General features: G+C 33.3%; 2 protein-coding genes across 2 annotated transcripts; one reads left to right on the forward strand and one right to left on the reverse strand.

Annotated features, from left to right (window-relative positions):
* Positions 1-3,619: 3,619 nt before the first annotated feature.
* Positions 3,620-7,570, reverse strand: LOTGIDRAFT_168339 (hypothetical protein; the record flags this gene model as incomplete). The annotated part of the gene is made up of 4 exons (XM_009066222.1): positions 3,620-3,843; positions 5,785-6,100; positions 6,299-6,447; positions 7,357-7,570. 4 exons carry the CDS (start codon positions 7,568-7,570, stop codon positions 3,620-3,622), a joined length of 903 nt encoding a protein of 300 aa, XP_009064470.1.
* A 996-nt stretch (positions 7,571-8,566) lies between these two features.
* On the forward strand, positions 8,567-10,262 carry LOTGIDRAFT_221760 (hypothetical protein; the record flags this gene model as incomplete). The annotated part of the gene is made up of 1 exon (XM_009066223.1): positions 8,567-10,262. The coding sequence occupies one exon, from the start codon at positions 8,567-8,569 to the stop codon at positions 9,602-9,604; it is 1,038 nt and encodes a 345-aa protein (XP_009064471.1). The 3' UTR covers positions 9,605-10,262.
* Positions 10,263-16,738: the final 6,476 nt, after the last annotated feature.

Below are 16,738 nucleotides of genomic sequence, written 5' to 3' on the forward strand. Positions count from 1 at the left end.
TGGCAATTGTAGTGAAAGTGGTTATAGGTGTTTAATGTAGGTAGGCCGAAATTGAATCATAGGTTTCGGGGTGGTCGTTGTGGCCAAAGAATTGTCCAAGGGGGTTTACAACAACTAACATTTAAGAACCCCCCTCCCCCTCTTCTTCGTATAGTCGCCACTGAATCTGACAGGATTGTTACTTTTGAAAAGTAAGTCTATAACCGAATATTATATACTATTGCGTTCAACTGTTGTTCCAACTATCAGTCTACAAGTGTCACAATTTACTATCATCAACTTTACGACCAAATGTTATCTGTGCGATACAAATCTCCATAATGCGATAAAGTTCGTAACAGTTACGTTTGATAAACTTCGCCGCATCCTTTTGAAGTTTGAATTACGTAGTAAATGACGTAATCGCCGAATTCCCGCCCTTTTATCTTATTAACCCTCTTAACAATAATGAAGTGACGATAAACTGTGAAAATTTAACCCCACAAAGAAATTTACATTTTATGTCTTTATTTCAATTGATTAACAACATTTTGATAAAGTTTTAAAGATTATTGTAAGCAGATTATAAATCATTAAGACCTTTTGAAAATTTGAATTTCGCGGTTGAAACGTTTATTGCCCCCCTTCTGCTTAAATATAAAATTAAAGGGTTTTTATGCGAAAATGGGTGATGGAACAAGTTACCTGATATATTTTCTAAATGATAGAATAGTGCATATTATACAACGGGATTTTATAATTTAGGTTATATTAGTATTTAAACCTACTTCTAGAAGTGTGTAAATTGTATCTTTTTGGAAAAGATTCATCGACTTGCTAAGAGTATGTATAAAGAAAAGTTATGATCTATTTTACGATCTTATCATAATCGCAAATTCCGTGTGTATAAAATTAAATAGGTCCTTGATATAGGTCTGCATAACTAAGTAATTTGTTTTTTTAACATTTTCACCCGGCCTGGATCTATAGGTTAATAGTGAAAGACGCGGTATTATCGATCCGAGCGCAACACATGTTAGAAAATGTGTTATATTTCACCAAAATTACACCCTGTCATTAAAAATAAAAGTAATTGTGGCGTTTGAATGAAAATAAAAATCGTAGATTTGTAACAGTTTGAGATCAAAAAGCCGAAATGGCCGCCATTTTATTTCAAAGCACACCACGTGTTGCAAAATAAACATTATAATCAAATTAATTTCTTTTTAATAGGATTAAATGTTGGTCCGGAATCTGGATAATTAAAATATTCACGTCACGTCACCAAAATAATACGATCATTGACTCAAGAAAATATAATGACGCAATGATGTTTAAGATGATTACATTTCCCGCCACTATTTATCAAACTTATTAAATTTCCCGCTATTTTATCTGATAGACCATCTGCGATACCGGGTGTGACGTCATGCTGGTTTCCCCAGAGAGTTAAGATAATTCGTCTGTGATCTCTCATTATAAAACCATAGGACGAATTAAATGGCGGTTAAAGTGTTAATTTTCAATTGGTAGGCGGAAAGTTTCAGTTTTCAAATACGAATTTGTTGTTATGCATTTATTCCTTACATGCTACGTCATATTAACTGAATTGTTATTTTAAATCTGCAAAATGTAGATTTAACTTTTTAGATGCTCTAATCTAAAGTAACATCAGCAAGATAACGCGCCACATATAGACATAGACTAAATGTTTTTGTACAGCCATGTATTGTAGGCTAGGCCTAATTTATTTTTGCAAAGCCCACAGAAATGTGCAGCACGTTTGTGATCACAGTCTGTTACCAACACAGGGGGAAATTGACAAATGTTCAAGTATGGTCAAGGTACCATATTGGTCAGTTGACCCCAAATGACCTTTGATCAGGAATAAACCCTCGAGAAATATAAAGCAGACTTCAAAACCACATTTTATTACGTCATTGACACTGACATGTTACGTAACAGCCCTGACGTCACAACAACTACTGTTGTTTAACCCCTTGAGGCCAAAATAACGGCTGTTTCAGAAATTTATTAACCATGGTTAATTTAACATGACCCTTTTAACACAGACAATTATCCTTTCAAATCACCAATTTGAATTTAGACACTTTTTATTTGACTTTAATTTGAATTAAACTTTTTCATAGTCATTGAAAACACGGCTTCATAAATGGCTTGGAAACAAGTGACAGACGTTTAACTTTAGTGAAACCAAATTATTTTTTCAGTATATTCACAATTGATTCTTTTGACCCAAAAATTACTTTTTTCGCAACACACATTAAATACCACAGTACAAACTTCACAAAATAAATATGACACCACAGACGTCACAAATTTAATATCATATCATGGTGGTCAGAAATAAAATATCATACTAATGACGTATCAATTTCATATAATCACGAAGAAATAAATATCATATTAACGACGTATCATACCAAAAAATTACAGAAATCACAAACAAAATATGATACCACGGACATAACATAAATACCACCGTATCATTAACATTAATTCTGTGTTACTGAGATTATCGGGTTTCCAGTGTGTTTTTGTCGCCTTTCTGTTGGGGCAACACAATTTTTCTCTCAGATTTGTTGAAATGGAATATGGGAGATAACTCTATACTGGAGAAAATCAGACTACAATGGATATATAGGGTTTTTCTGTGACATCTACTTTAATGGTAGAATGTTACAATTCGCGGTGTATCAAAAACAGAAAACAATTTTCTTCCGTGCAATTTTTTAGGCTATGAACAAAATGAATCGCTATTTTAAATGTCATAACTAAGGCAACTATTTCGACTATTTATTCGATTTTTTATCTGGGCATCACATGGAGTTCGCAAACTAAAGACCCAGATCTGTCATGTAACAACATTTCTTGAGAAAATATTTATTTGGAACAAAAAAAAAGTTACACCATATAATAATTATGAATAACAGGAAGCCTCAAGAAAAAGGCATATATAATAAATAGGGGTGTATTTTACAGAGCCTGTAAACGTCTCAAAATCAAAATAATTTTATTCCAAGCCCATTCAAAATATCCACCTACAGGCCAGTTTCAACCTACTCGATCAATCGAGGCTGTGTCAAAATTCTAAAACTCCATATGATTGAATAATTAGCTGTCCTGTATCGTTCGAGATGCTCTTAAAACATGAAAATATTCTAGACATAATATTGGTAAATGTTAAGATATAATGCCCGATCAAAACAAGGATTATCCAGTCTGTCTTCAACAATATTTACATCGTATCGTTATTTATGTACAATACTTCCAATAATTCAAAGTAGGTCAAGTATTTGTATGCACATGCAAAGACAGACAATCGTAAATATAGATATTGCAGAAATATGTGATTTCATATTGTATTGCTAAATGATAAACTGTTATTGTTTATCCCGGCATGTGCATATTTATCTATGACCTGCTATACAGGAATATACAGTGGTTGCTTATAATACAAATAATACCCGATACCTGAAATGCACGTACATTGATGCCTGGACCGCGGGTAGGCCTAACAATCCTTTTCAAACTTAGTCACCTGACCAACATACGCCTAGGCAATATCCATCAAAATTCATTGGGTGAGAAGTTCAAATAATTGAATTTTTCTGGAAGGTCAACGGTTTGGAATTTTTAAGCCTAAAACATTCCTGATAGTTTTCCTAAAATGACCCATTTGATGTGAGGAAAGTTCCCGCCACATGCTAAACACTCTGCCATTGGTTGCTAGGTCTTGTAAGATGTCGTGTGATTGGACGAATCTTAATGACGTATTGTACAGTGAATGAGCTGTTAGTTTCTTGGAATTTTCATCGTTTGCCACCAATACTATTACTTGAGCTGAAAAGAAAAAAATTATCCAGATATTATGTGTTTTAAAATGGCCGTTCACTCGGAATAGACATGTTTTGAACACAATTTAGCCACAATCCCTTTAAAGATGCTAATACTTATATGAATATAAAGTAGAAGTTTTTACCAGTTTTTCTCACTTGTCAATAATTTTTTCATAATAAGCTAAATTAGAAGAGAATTTCCAGCAGAATTCCAATGAGTGACTGATCAAGAAAGGTCAAAAATCTTTTTTTGTTTATCCAGACTGTAGCCTAATACATGGACATTTATGATTGGTTAAAACTCTTAATTACACACAATATAAGAAAATAATGATATTATTAAAAATTTACGATAATTCATTCGGAGCACCAATTAATCAAATAGTTTGCTTAATTTGATACTAAAAAATAAGGAAACCCATCTTTAATGCATAAGTACTGTGTTATATATGTGTATATATATGTCGATTGAACATTAAGCATACGATAAAGAAAATATTCTATAGGAACAAGAAATAAATTGAGTGAAGAATTCGCGATCAATCAAGACATGTACAGATCAACCACAGCCTGGCTGTTAATACAGAGAATCAAAACACGCAAATTAAATATCTATAATTTAAAAGTTATTGAAATATTAGTTTCGTTTCCTGAATAATTCAATCTTCTTCAGACGATTTTATCGACGACCGTATTTGACTTTTTGGCAAGTTGCCTATGATTTGATAATTCATCAGAATGAAACGGAAGATCTCCATTAATCTTGGAGAATATTTGGACGATTTTCAATCGAAATATATACCGAACTCTACATAAGTTTGGTTTCAGACTTAAAGAAGGAGGAGTGAGTTGACTAGGGTATCATTCAAACTGAAGACTACGGTATTCTCCCTACACATAATTCTTTAGAAAATACTTCAAACTAGGAATTTTACTCACTATTTCTATATAATATGTCTTTTCTATATAGGCCTATCACAGAATTTCTTTAACATTCAAATGTGGATAATTCTCGACACACATGGATTTGAAGGCTCAAATTTCAACGGTGAGCTGTGAACACCATTACTGATTAGCTCAGCTAAAAAAATTCTGGGAGTAATGTATGATTGGTCAAATAATGGTCAAGGCCTATCCGTCCCTTTAACGTCTTCTTCGAGCTAACTAATATCGCAGATTAACAAGTTAATGTTCGCTTTCAGTTAAAGCTGATATCCAGACCCGTAGCTACAGGGAACAAATCTGACCAATTCCATTATTGCAACTAAACGAAATTACACTATAGTCACTCTAGATATATTATTTGCCCCTCCGAACAATCAAGTCTGGCTAAGGGTTACCGATGATGTACTCACTGTGTTTTGAGATATAGGTAATATGACAGACAGACACCCATGAATATATCAATATGATGCGATGTTTGAGTAATAATATCATTACTTTATTGACATAAACTCTGATCAGTACTAATGGAACACTGTCTACCTTGTTATCTTATTTTCTCAAATAAATCTACAGGGAGGGGCACGGAAGATTATATAATTTAATGTCATTATTTTGTCACAGGACAAGTCTTCTTTTTCTCACAAATCTATAGGGACGGACAAGGTGGAAAAGTGAAAATAATGCCATTATTGTCACGAGGGTATAGTCTTATTATTGGTTTAAAAAGTCCATAATTCTTAAGTTCACCTACGTCACTTTTCAGAAATCAGATTGTCGAATTTTTCATACGTTTGATAGAGCTTGAAGCCAAATTAATTCTCTTCTAATTTAGCTAATTATGAATTAATTATGGACATGTGAGACAAACTAGTATTTTTCCAAGTCATTAGAACACATCTACTTTCTATTCATATAAGTATTACCATTTACATTTTCATAAATGGAAATAAGGGAACCCATCTTTAAGAGCATAAATGTTTAGGATGAACAAAATACCAACCTCCCAAGGATTTGACAAAACGAATTGTAGAAATCTGCATATCACTGTTGGTTTGTCGACAAAAACCAAAAGTTGATTTTTCTTCTAATTCTGTTACCACCAGATATAGTTTTGCACGTGGTAACTGACGTAACATCTCGTGTTTTTCTATGACGTAATGAGATGGAACTGTTAATTTGACGTCCTCAAGATTTTTCAACGTGACGTCAATAAAAGTTGATATGATATTATTATTATCTTTTTTAAAAACAATCACACAAAGTTCATTTTTTAAAGTTAATCCATGTTTCGGTGAATAATTTACCCCATTACCATTCTGAAATAAAATGAGATCACATTGTAGTATTCGCGTGCATGGGGTGTTTTAGGGTTTAAAGCCACAGTGGATAGTGGGAAAGAACGTTTGGATTTTGCCACAAGACATTTGAAATTTCGAAATTTCAGCTGACTCAATTCATACAATGTTGTTGCAATTCAAAAGCCCTAATAAGTTGGGTATGAATGTCATACATACCTTCATTTTATCTGAATCTTTCTCTGATTTCTCGTCTTTTTTCTCGACCTTCCTGTCTGCTAGCTTAGACTGTAATAACTGAACCTGGGGTTTGACTCGAACTATAACCTCTATTATTATTAGCACTATGACTAGGAAACCCAGAGACTCTAAAATATATCAGATATATACATTGATTTGTAAACAAACAACAGTATTTTACTACCGTCATCAGAATTTAGAACACCGACCATCGTTAGACACAACCAAACAAATGACGTAAAATTCCAAAAACTCTAACTCAGGGCTGTACCCAGGGTCTATTTTCTATGAGGCAAAATTCCTGTTTTTTTTAAACAAATTGTTTTTTTTTTTTGTCTTTTTTTTTTTGTCTAATTCGGCTTGAGGCATTTGCCTTATTTGCCTTGATATAGTTACGGCCCTTTACCTGATTCTGCCCTTGAATAAAATTAGTGAATAGAACTTTTGGTATAATATCAATACAATTGGCAGGCAATGATCTAGTCCGAGAAACTGTCAACATCCACAGACTCCAATAGATGATTTTCAGAGTTAGTCTGTCTGTATAGGGTATAAGTTGCTCGGATAAGAGCAGGGCAATTATTCCAGTTAAGAACAGATTTGAAAATAGAACAGAACTATATATTAATTTATAGCAGAAGTACAAAGTATTCTAGACATTAGGCTAGTAAGCTATTAACCTAGAGCTATTATCTTGAGACTCTTCTAAGATAAAAATAATAGAAAATATGAATACACTACATTTACAGTATGTCTTTATCTGAAGTATATGAATTTTTCTATAGAAAGGAAAGAATTCACGCTCAGCCAGTACAGAAAAGAAGATAAAATCCAAGGCCATTTGAGAGATACATCACGTCCGAGGAACTGGGAATATTCAGATTTGTCGGGATACTTTGAGACTTGTTAGATCAAATATAACAATCAACATTCTATCGAAATTTGCTCTACATTAGTCTTATATCAACAGTGATAAAATACAGATGTAAATATATTCAGATTATGTTCGTCTGGAACTGAAAGAAATGATAACATACCATCAGAGTATAATCTAGACGAAATCTCATCCAGTCTTCTTTCTAGCAGACGATATTTCATATTCATGTTATCCAGACGTTCATGGAAGGCGGCCAATTTCTTGTCCAAGAGAAGATTCACGTAGCTTTGATTGCTGACCTCTCTTTCTATGGAAAGTCTGGCCACAACTTGATCCTTGAACGCCATTTCTAATAACTGCAGTCTGTTCGCCATGTCTGAAAATACCAGTTTCCATGGACACAAATCGTCATTATGACCAGCATTACACGATGGTTCTTTACCTTCGATCCTTACTTCTGGAAAGTTGTCAGGAGAAGTTAACGTCCATTTCAGAGAAACAAGCATCACCACTCCAGATAGTATCGCACTGGAATAGAAAATTGAAAATATTACTATTGACTGGTCGACAAGCGAAGTATGAAACTAGATTCATTTGAAAGTGCAGCCTATACTGTAATATGGTGACTTCGGAAATTTCAAATTTCCTCATAATTCCAGTCGACCAAAGTTTATGGTTGCTCATAATCCGGAATAAATCGTTGTAGCCTATAGAGAGTTGATCAAGGTCCACCTACAAGTAGCTTAACGAACCTATTTTTTTGATACTATAATGACTATTCAAACAGACAACTGAAAACTTTACACACTACACGTCGAATTCTGACAGACAAAGAGATCCTTAAGATCTTTTACAGCAATCTGTGTTGATGCAATGCATTTTTTCAATTTACATTGCTACAATATCATTTCCGGATCTCTCTTTTCAGAATAATGCATCTCAGTGTGCTAACAATTTTTGAAAATAGGTTACCAAAGTGAATTGCCCACTAAGGAATGTTTGAAGATCTATTCACAATAATTTATAGGATTTATATTATGATTTTTACGTGGTCTTATTGTAGAGGTTCTGCTGTAAGTCGACGTCTTATTCTAAAGGTTATAAAATGTAAAGGAGATTTTCGTTGTATTGATTTACGATTTTCACTTCGGGTTAATAATTATATTGTCATGTAGATGTTTCATCTTTCTTTTGATGACTTTTTGAGTGGATAACGAGATTTTGATAATCAGTATTTTCTTTAGGCTCAATCGATCAGCCCGGAAATTCGTTTATCGATCGATTGTAGTTTGAGTCATGGTATTCAAGTCTAGTTTTTTATACGAAACTAAACCAGAAACACTAGCTCTGCATATCTCTAGCAACCAACAATGGCGGACACGCTTTTATTTCGATTTCTCAAATCTCAACCGAAACATCTGAAATTAAACAATCAAAAACTGGAAAAAATACCTAAACTGATTGGTAAGCTTGAAGGTATTCGACATCTTGATTTGAAAAACAACAAATTAAAAGATTTGCCTGAAGAAGTCAGTCAACTTTTCGAGTTGGAAATCTTGAATTTGGGAAACAACGAATTCGAAGAAATTCCAGAATGTGTTCTGTTCTTGACCAGTTTGACGAAAATTCATCTGTTTGGAAACAAAATTTATTCCATCAACCCATCATTCTTCGACAGTCTAGAAAACCTGACATTTCTGAATTTAAATGGAAATGAACTGACGCAAGTGCCTCCTGAAATTTGTCGACTGGGTAATCTGCAATTTTTAAGTATTGACAACAACAAAATTGAAGAGTTACCAGTAGAGTTTTGTGCATTGACCCACTTAATAGAAGTACATTTAGCAGGGAATCGAATACACAGTCTTCCTCTGGAATTTGGTTTTTTAAACAACTTAGAACGTCTTTATTTACTAAAGAACAAAATCAGGGAGTTACCAGAGAGTATTGGGAAATGTTACAAATTACGAATATTAGACATTGCAGCTAACGAACTTAGAATTTTTCCAACCGAAATTGCAAATCTACCTTTAAAAGAGTTACATTGTGAGGAAAATCCATTGTTACAACATGTCCCAGTTCATTCAGTACAGGAGGAAGAAGTGTTAGCTTTAAAAGAAATAACGGCTCGCTTCGTGATGAAGGAATTAAAAGACAGGTGGTCCTATTTACGGAAACGTATCCGCCATTATCCCGATATTAGGGACATGTTATCACAATCTAGTAAATGTGCTCTGTGTGGTGAATCATTTTTAAATACGTGGCTCGAGTGTGTTCAGTTCATTAGCACCAAACAGAATATAAAAGTGAAAAATATGTCCGGTTTAGTACCGGTTCGAGCTTTGTTATGTTCCTATAAATGTTTTAATAGTCCTGGACATGATTATTATGGTGTGGCATTTCCTTAACTATTTGTACTATTTATAAACACAAACAAACCTTAGATCAGGTTGACACTGACATAACTTATTATTGCATTTAAATGTGGGTCATTTTTACTCAAAAATTTCCTGTGATGGAAATTCTTTGGCAAAATTTTAATAGATCACCATGTAACAACTAATCATTTAGTTTCATTTGACTTCAACTCCAATAAATATCTCAATTTAAGAGTCAAGCTTTCTGTTGGTTACATGACTTGTGGGTGATCAATTTTCTAACTATTGACCTGCAAACCGTGCTAAGTTGATAAATCCTAGTTTGGCTGCATCAGGTCATCTGAAAGGATTAGCAATCCTTGTATGTGTGTCATGAATATTAGATGACATCAACAACAGTTGATGACAATTAACAATGTATTGAGTTAAAAAAACAAAAAAATTTCACATCGCCCTATACACTTTTTTTCATTTTGTTGTCTACTTTCGATCCAGTGTTATCTGAAAAAGTCTTTTGTCCTTGTGTTAAATTTGTACTTTTTCATAAAACTAGTGTCAACTATATAATGCTACTGTAAAACATTTGTTAATAATCTTTATCTGTGATACTGAAATATTTTTTGAAGATATATTTTTTGAATGTTGTTATATTGTATCTGAACTGAATTATAGTTTTGTTGTCTGTTTCATTAGTTTTTTGTTTTTTTTTTATTGAATCCACTGTCTTTACAAAATTTCCCTTACTCTACACTTCATAATGTTGCTCAATTCATTAACACAATCAAGTGCAGAAAAGTAAAACTCGATTCCATCTCCTACGGCACGGTTGTCCTGGCAACCCACTGACAAGTATGATTATTATCTTGATAAGAGTACAGAATATATCAGTAAGGTTAATAAGATAGGACAAAATTTAGATATATATCAGTATAAGCCCAACAGGATTTCAAATCAGGGAATAACGTACCGTATATTTGCTTGTAAACTGCTCCCCCCTCTTTCCAAGCAAGCTGAATGAGGACACAGAATTGATGTTAAATTAATTTTCGTTTGACTATTTGAAATTTACCCTTAATTTATTTCAGTTTATCCATGAGGCACATTTGAGTTTTGAATGAAAGTTAAGCAAAAACTTTGCAGAATTATATCTACATATACTGCAAAAATTCGTCTCGACCTGTCGGAATAGTCGATAGATTACACACGCCGTTAATTATGATTTGAACTTGGAAACCTCCGATATTTATTGTTCTTCTTGTCCGGAACTGGTATTGATTTAATCTCAAGGATATATACGAGAGGTTTTATCACGAGTAATTATAATAGCTTATTAGGCAGACTCAACTAATTGCACGTATCACTACTTAGAAAAGGATTCATTGAATCGAGTCTGACAGCTATGTCGAAGTTTGTAAACTTAATTTTAAGACCTTAATGTTGGCAGAATAATGTATTATTCTCAATTGCCTAGCAGATTGTGCTTAGAACGGTGACAGTATTGAGTGTTTGTGGTCAGAATGGGAGAAGAGCAAAACAACTACTTGCAGATTTCTTTGGTTAGAATAAAACCTGCGCATAACAAAATATCGTGTGCCAATAGCTGACAGATTTCTCAGCACATTGGCAGTTTTCTGTGGTCCGATTGTATCCTTTGCCTTTAACCAGCAATCATAAGTTACGATAATACTCCGCGAGAGAGGCCCGGGGTATTGTCATAACGAAACACAATGATTCAACTATGAAGTTATTTTCATAGCTGTCGTTGCATCTGCCGGAACTTGGCGTGAAATAACCACCCGAGATCAGATATAATAATCAGCTAGGTTTGCACCAGACTTAAACTCTTATTAAACATATTTATGGAATTTGTAACGGATAAAGAAACAAAATTTGATCGAAAAAAAAAACATCTTAAATCTGCCAGGAAATCTTAGAAAAACTTTGTGAATTTTACTGATAAAGTAGGAAATCATTGGCTCTTCAAATTTGACAAGATCTCTCAAAGATAATTGGATAAGATTTTCTGTGAAAAGCAAGCAAGATCCATAATTCAAACTGAGATATATCGAATAACTGTCATTGTATTTTTATGCTATTCAAATAAAAGTATTATTCTGCTCTTATTATACAAATGCGTTGAAGGGCAATAGGCCTACCGAGTATAACAAACAACATTTCTTAAGCTGGGCAGTAGGACGTAAAACTCCATTCCAATTCATTAGCCCATTTTAGTAACATCAATAGTAAGATATAGGAGATATGTGAGAGCACAAGAGAAGTCTTGATCTTAAATAAAATCTCGCGTGTACCCGCGCGTCCACGACAAGAATATATATTTGCTGACAGGATTTATCATATCAAATATGTTTTGATATACTTCTCCGATTATTTTATTGTCTTCAAGACAGGGCATTATCATCGTATCAGATTCATATATGTATGATACGCACATGATTATGGACATAGTGAAAAACGACCGACTGGAGATTTTTGTCTCCTGACGTGTCCACAGACACCGTTCACGTGCCAGTACCTCAAGTCTACATTTAAGAGACTCACTGAGGTGACGTATAAATAGGACATTAAGAAGCAACTCTAGAACAAAATATCCCTCTGTAAAGGAGTCACCAATCCTACGTGATTAAAGAACCATGTAAAAAACAGAAAACGGCTACATACTTTAATTTCGTTAAGGTGGTCGTAAGTCTATTACAATTTCTGATTCCTTGAAGCATTGAGAATTAATTTTCTGGTTGAAGCTAAATCAGATTATCCCCCTTTCCTTGATAGGATTAGTTGACTCTGCGATTAGCCACGTGTGCCTCCGGTATAATTCTTAACTTATTAACATCGTATCTCATACTTCAGAACCTATGACCACAATTTGTTCGAGCTAATCATGCACATGGCGTCAATGCCCTAACAACCCATCCCACTGCGCAACAGATCGTCCTCAAAGACCATTTCCAAGAGACCAAGGACAAGCTAGCAGACGGTACATTGTAAACACATGTTGTATATAAAAGAATGCCCCAAACCAATTCTAGAATCAGCAGCCATTTTAAGTCTATCACGTATTTTCTCCAATAATTATGTCTGCTAATTACCACTGGTCTAACTGGTAGAGTCGTATTAGCCTAAATGGTTTAAGGCATAATTTCACCAGACTTTCATCTGCTGACTAAAATTTAAACTTTTTCATTTTTTCAGAGTCAGAAGACGAACAGCATCGCAGTATCTGAGACAGCGATATTTCTTTTTTCGGAAAAACATAATCAAAATAAGCCTATCACTTATTAAGTTCGTTCAGTAGGATTTGACTGATATGGTTTGAGGCGCAGTCTCAGAACTAATTCGAGTACACTTATGGTTCCTTCATCTCGCCAAGATCTTGAAGGTTATCAAATTATCTCCCTTAGATACAGAAACTTTCATGAAACCTAAGCTGGCAACTGCAGTACAGAATAATAGGTCTACCATAACAACTAGGAGATCTGGGGTTAAACAACTACGATGAGATGCAAAAGATCTTTCATGGAACTTGGAGACTGTATTTACATGTATCTGATTTTTTCTTCTCGGTAAACTGTTAAAAGAATGTAATTTATTAGCTCGGTTATGGAAAAATTTTAATTTTGAATTTGTTCTTAGTTCACTAAGATATTCAATGTCGCAATTAAGTATAATCCACTTGGAACCACATATCAATATTGAGAACACATTGTGGTATACATTGTTGATTAAATCTTCCATTCTCAACTCTATGTGGATTTTAGTGAATATCGAGATTTAATTTGGAGGAAGTAAGCCTTGTTTTATGAAATTTTTACAAAACTTTCATCTCTAGTCGTATATTCACCTCATCCTTATATTACGACTATAATACATGTATTAATATTTAAAAATATACTCTGTAAATAGGCCATACTGCCACTTTAAAAATTGACTTGTAATTTAGAGAAACGCATTCTTTATCCAGTGATTTAATTAAATTTTTGAATTAGCCTAAAAAGTCATAAAACTGTCCGGGTATCGCGAGGAATTTCTGAGTTATTTGTGTTTTAATCTCTTGTAAAACCAGTGGAATTAGCTATAAAACTTGGGAGATACTCCAATATAAAGAAAAAGTTTTTTTCAGGTTTTGTCTTTGTAACTTAAACCAGTGAAGGGATTAAGTCATGTATCATTCTTAGGCAATCGATTATTTTAAGAAAATGTATGTTTTCTCCATGAGAACGTGTTTACAAGAGAAATAAGGATCATGGATGATAACCTAATTGGTATAATATCATATATACATACATGTAAAATATTAAATCGATGTAATTCCACGCCATTGCATATTGCCCAGATACCAACCACAACATTAAAACCGATCACAGAAAACTGTCATTTCGTGAAGCAATCTTCTAGCTAGTTACACAATAATTTTGTGACACAATCTGATTTGAACTCATTAGAATTTCAATTTAAGGCAGTGGGAAAATAGAAATAATTTTAGATTGGTTAATGATGGATAATCTGATTTTGGAAGTTAGCTATTATTTATTCCATGGCCATAAACCAAGCGATACCTGAGCACGACTTTCTTTCTTTTGAATTTCCTACGATGACTTTTCATATTAATGCTTCTTATTTTCTTATAGATACATGAAAAGATTTTGTTTCACAATACAGGTTTTATTATTGATATATCAGAAGAATGTTGACTCTTATATTTTCAGCTATTTCTGTTAAAGAAATGATACTACTACAGATAGTATTACAGAGACATCCTTAGTTAACATATCTAATTATCTTAACCTTTGATACTACCACAGATAGTATTACAGAGACATCCTTAGTTAACATATCTAATTATCTTAACCTTTGATACTACCACAGATAGTATTACAGAGACATCCTTAATTAACATATCTAATTATCTTAACCTTTGATACTACCACAGATAGTATTACAGAGACATCCTTAGTTAACATATCTAATTATCTTAACCTTTGATACTACCACAGATAGTATTACAGAGACATCCTTAGTTAACATATCTAATTATCTTAACCTTTGATACTACCACAGATAGTATTACAGAGACATCCTTAGTTAACATATCTAATTATCTTAACCTTTGATACTACCACAGATAGTATTACAGAGACATCCTTAGTTAACATATCTAATTATCTTAACCTTTGATACTACCACAGATAGTATTACAGAGACATCCTTAGTTAACATATCTAATTATCTTAACCTTAGATACTACCACAGATAGTATTACAGAGACATCCTTAGTTAACATATCTAATTATCTTAATCTTTGATACTACCACAGATAGTATTACAGAGACATCCTTAGTTAACATATCTAATTATCTTAACCTTTGATACTACCACAGATAGTATTACAGAGACATCCTTAGTTAACATATCTAATTATCTTAATCTTTGATACTACCACAGATAGTATTACAGAGACATCCTTAGTTAACATATCTAATTATCTTAACCTTTGATACTACCACAGATAGTGTTACAGAGACATCCTTAGTTAACATATCTAATTATCTTAACCTTTGATACTACCACAGATAGTATTACATAGACATGCTTAGTTAACATATCTAATTATCTTAACCTTTGATACTACCACAGATAGTATTACAGAGACATCCTTAGTTAACATATCTAATTATCTTAACCTTTGATACTACCACAGATAGTATTACAGAGACATCCTTAGTTAACATATCTAATTATCTTAACCTTTGATACTACCACAGATAGTATTACAGAGACATCCTTAGTTAACATATCTAATTATCTTAACCTTTGATACTACCACAGATAGTATTACAGAGACATCCTTAGTTAACATATCTAATTATCTTAACCTTTGATACTACCACAGATAGTATTACAGAGACATCCTTAGTTAACATATCTAATTATCTTAACCTTTGATACTACCACAGATAGTATTACAGAGACATCCTTAGTTAACATATCTAATTATCTTAACCTTTGATACTACCACAGATAGTATTACAGAGACATCCTTAGTTAACATATCTAATTATCTTAACCTTTGATACTACCACAGATAGTATTACAGAGACATCCTTAGTTAACATATCTAATTATCTTAACCTTTGATACTACCACAGATAGTATTACAGAGACATCCTTAGTTAACATATCTAATTATCTTAACCTTTAACTTGCACCTTGTTTTATCATAAATCTTTACTTTGTGACCTAGGCCAGTGACTATGTTCTCATCACCATCTAACACTACAGAAAACTGTAGCTTTGTCAAACAGTCTTCTAGTTAGCCTGCTACAAGAACAGCGTATGAAATGCAATGCAGACAAGTACCTCACTTTTGATAACAAACTGCTTCTATGGGATGTGGGTTAAAGCTTAATCAGATAACAAATGTGAACACACCAAATTTTACTTATTTACTACGAAAAACTTACAGCTCGAGATGTGTTAAATAGATTAAATTATCTTTGTCAAAACTTTCATTATAGAAAGTAACACTTGGAAATTTTGACAGTGGCGTCTCTAGGAAACATTATTTGAGGGGGCCGAGCAGGTGCCACCCAATTGTTAGAATAGTGTGCCATAGGCCCAAAATTTCGGCACTTTGATGTTCTCGGATGCCAAATTGTGCCTAATTTACGTCCATTGCAGACACTTTTCTCAACCAAGCTTGACCATTTGTTGGGAGGGAGGGGGGGGGGGGGGGACACTGGATATCATGTCCCCCCACCTCCCAGGTTTTCTGACAGTGCCAGTGAAACAGAATTTAATCAAATCAACACATGGAAATATTGATGCTCTGTTGTAATAATATTGTTAACTGTAGCATCAAATCAATACAATGCACTCTATAAATAAATGATGTTATATTGTGACGTATAATAACAGTTTGAATAAATAGTTATTTACACTTAATACACTTTATAAATCAATAGCAATAATAACTCTTAAGTATGACTTATATAACAGTAAAATACAACGGCATTAAGCAGATTGTGAATGGATTTAAAGGGATTGTACAGAGTTTTTTAAAATTTTATGTTTATCGGAGAGACTGATAGCGTCAATTTGCACCATTGCAATTTTCAATCAGACGTTGGTGGAACGTGCAATCCCATT

Source organism: Lottia gigantea (genome assembly GCF_000327385.1).
Source record: "Lottia gigantea unplaced genomic scaffold LOTGIsca_74, whole genome shotgun sequence".
NCBI classification, from domain to species: domain Eukaryota; kingdom Metazoa; phylum Mollusca; class Gastropoda; family Lottiidae; genus Lottia; species Lottia gigantea.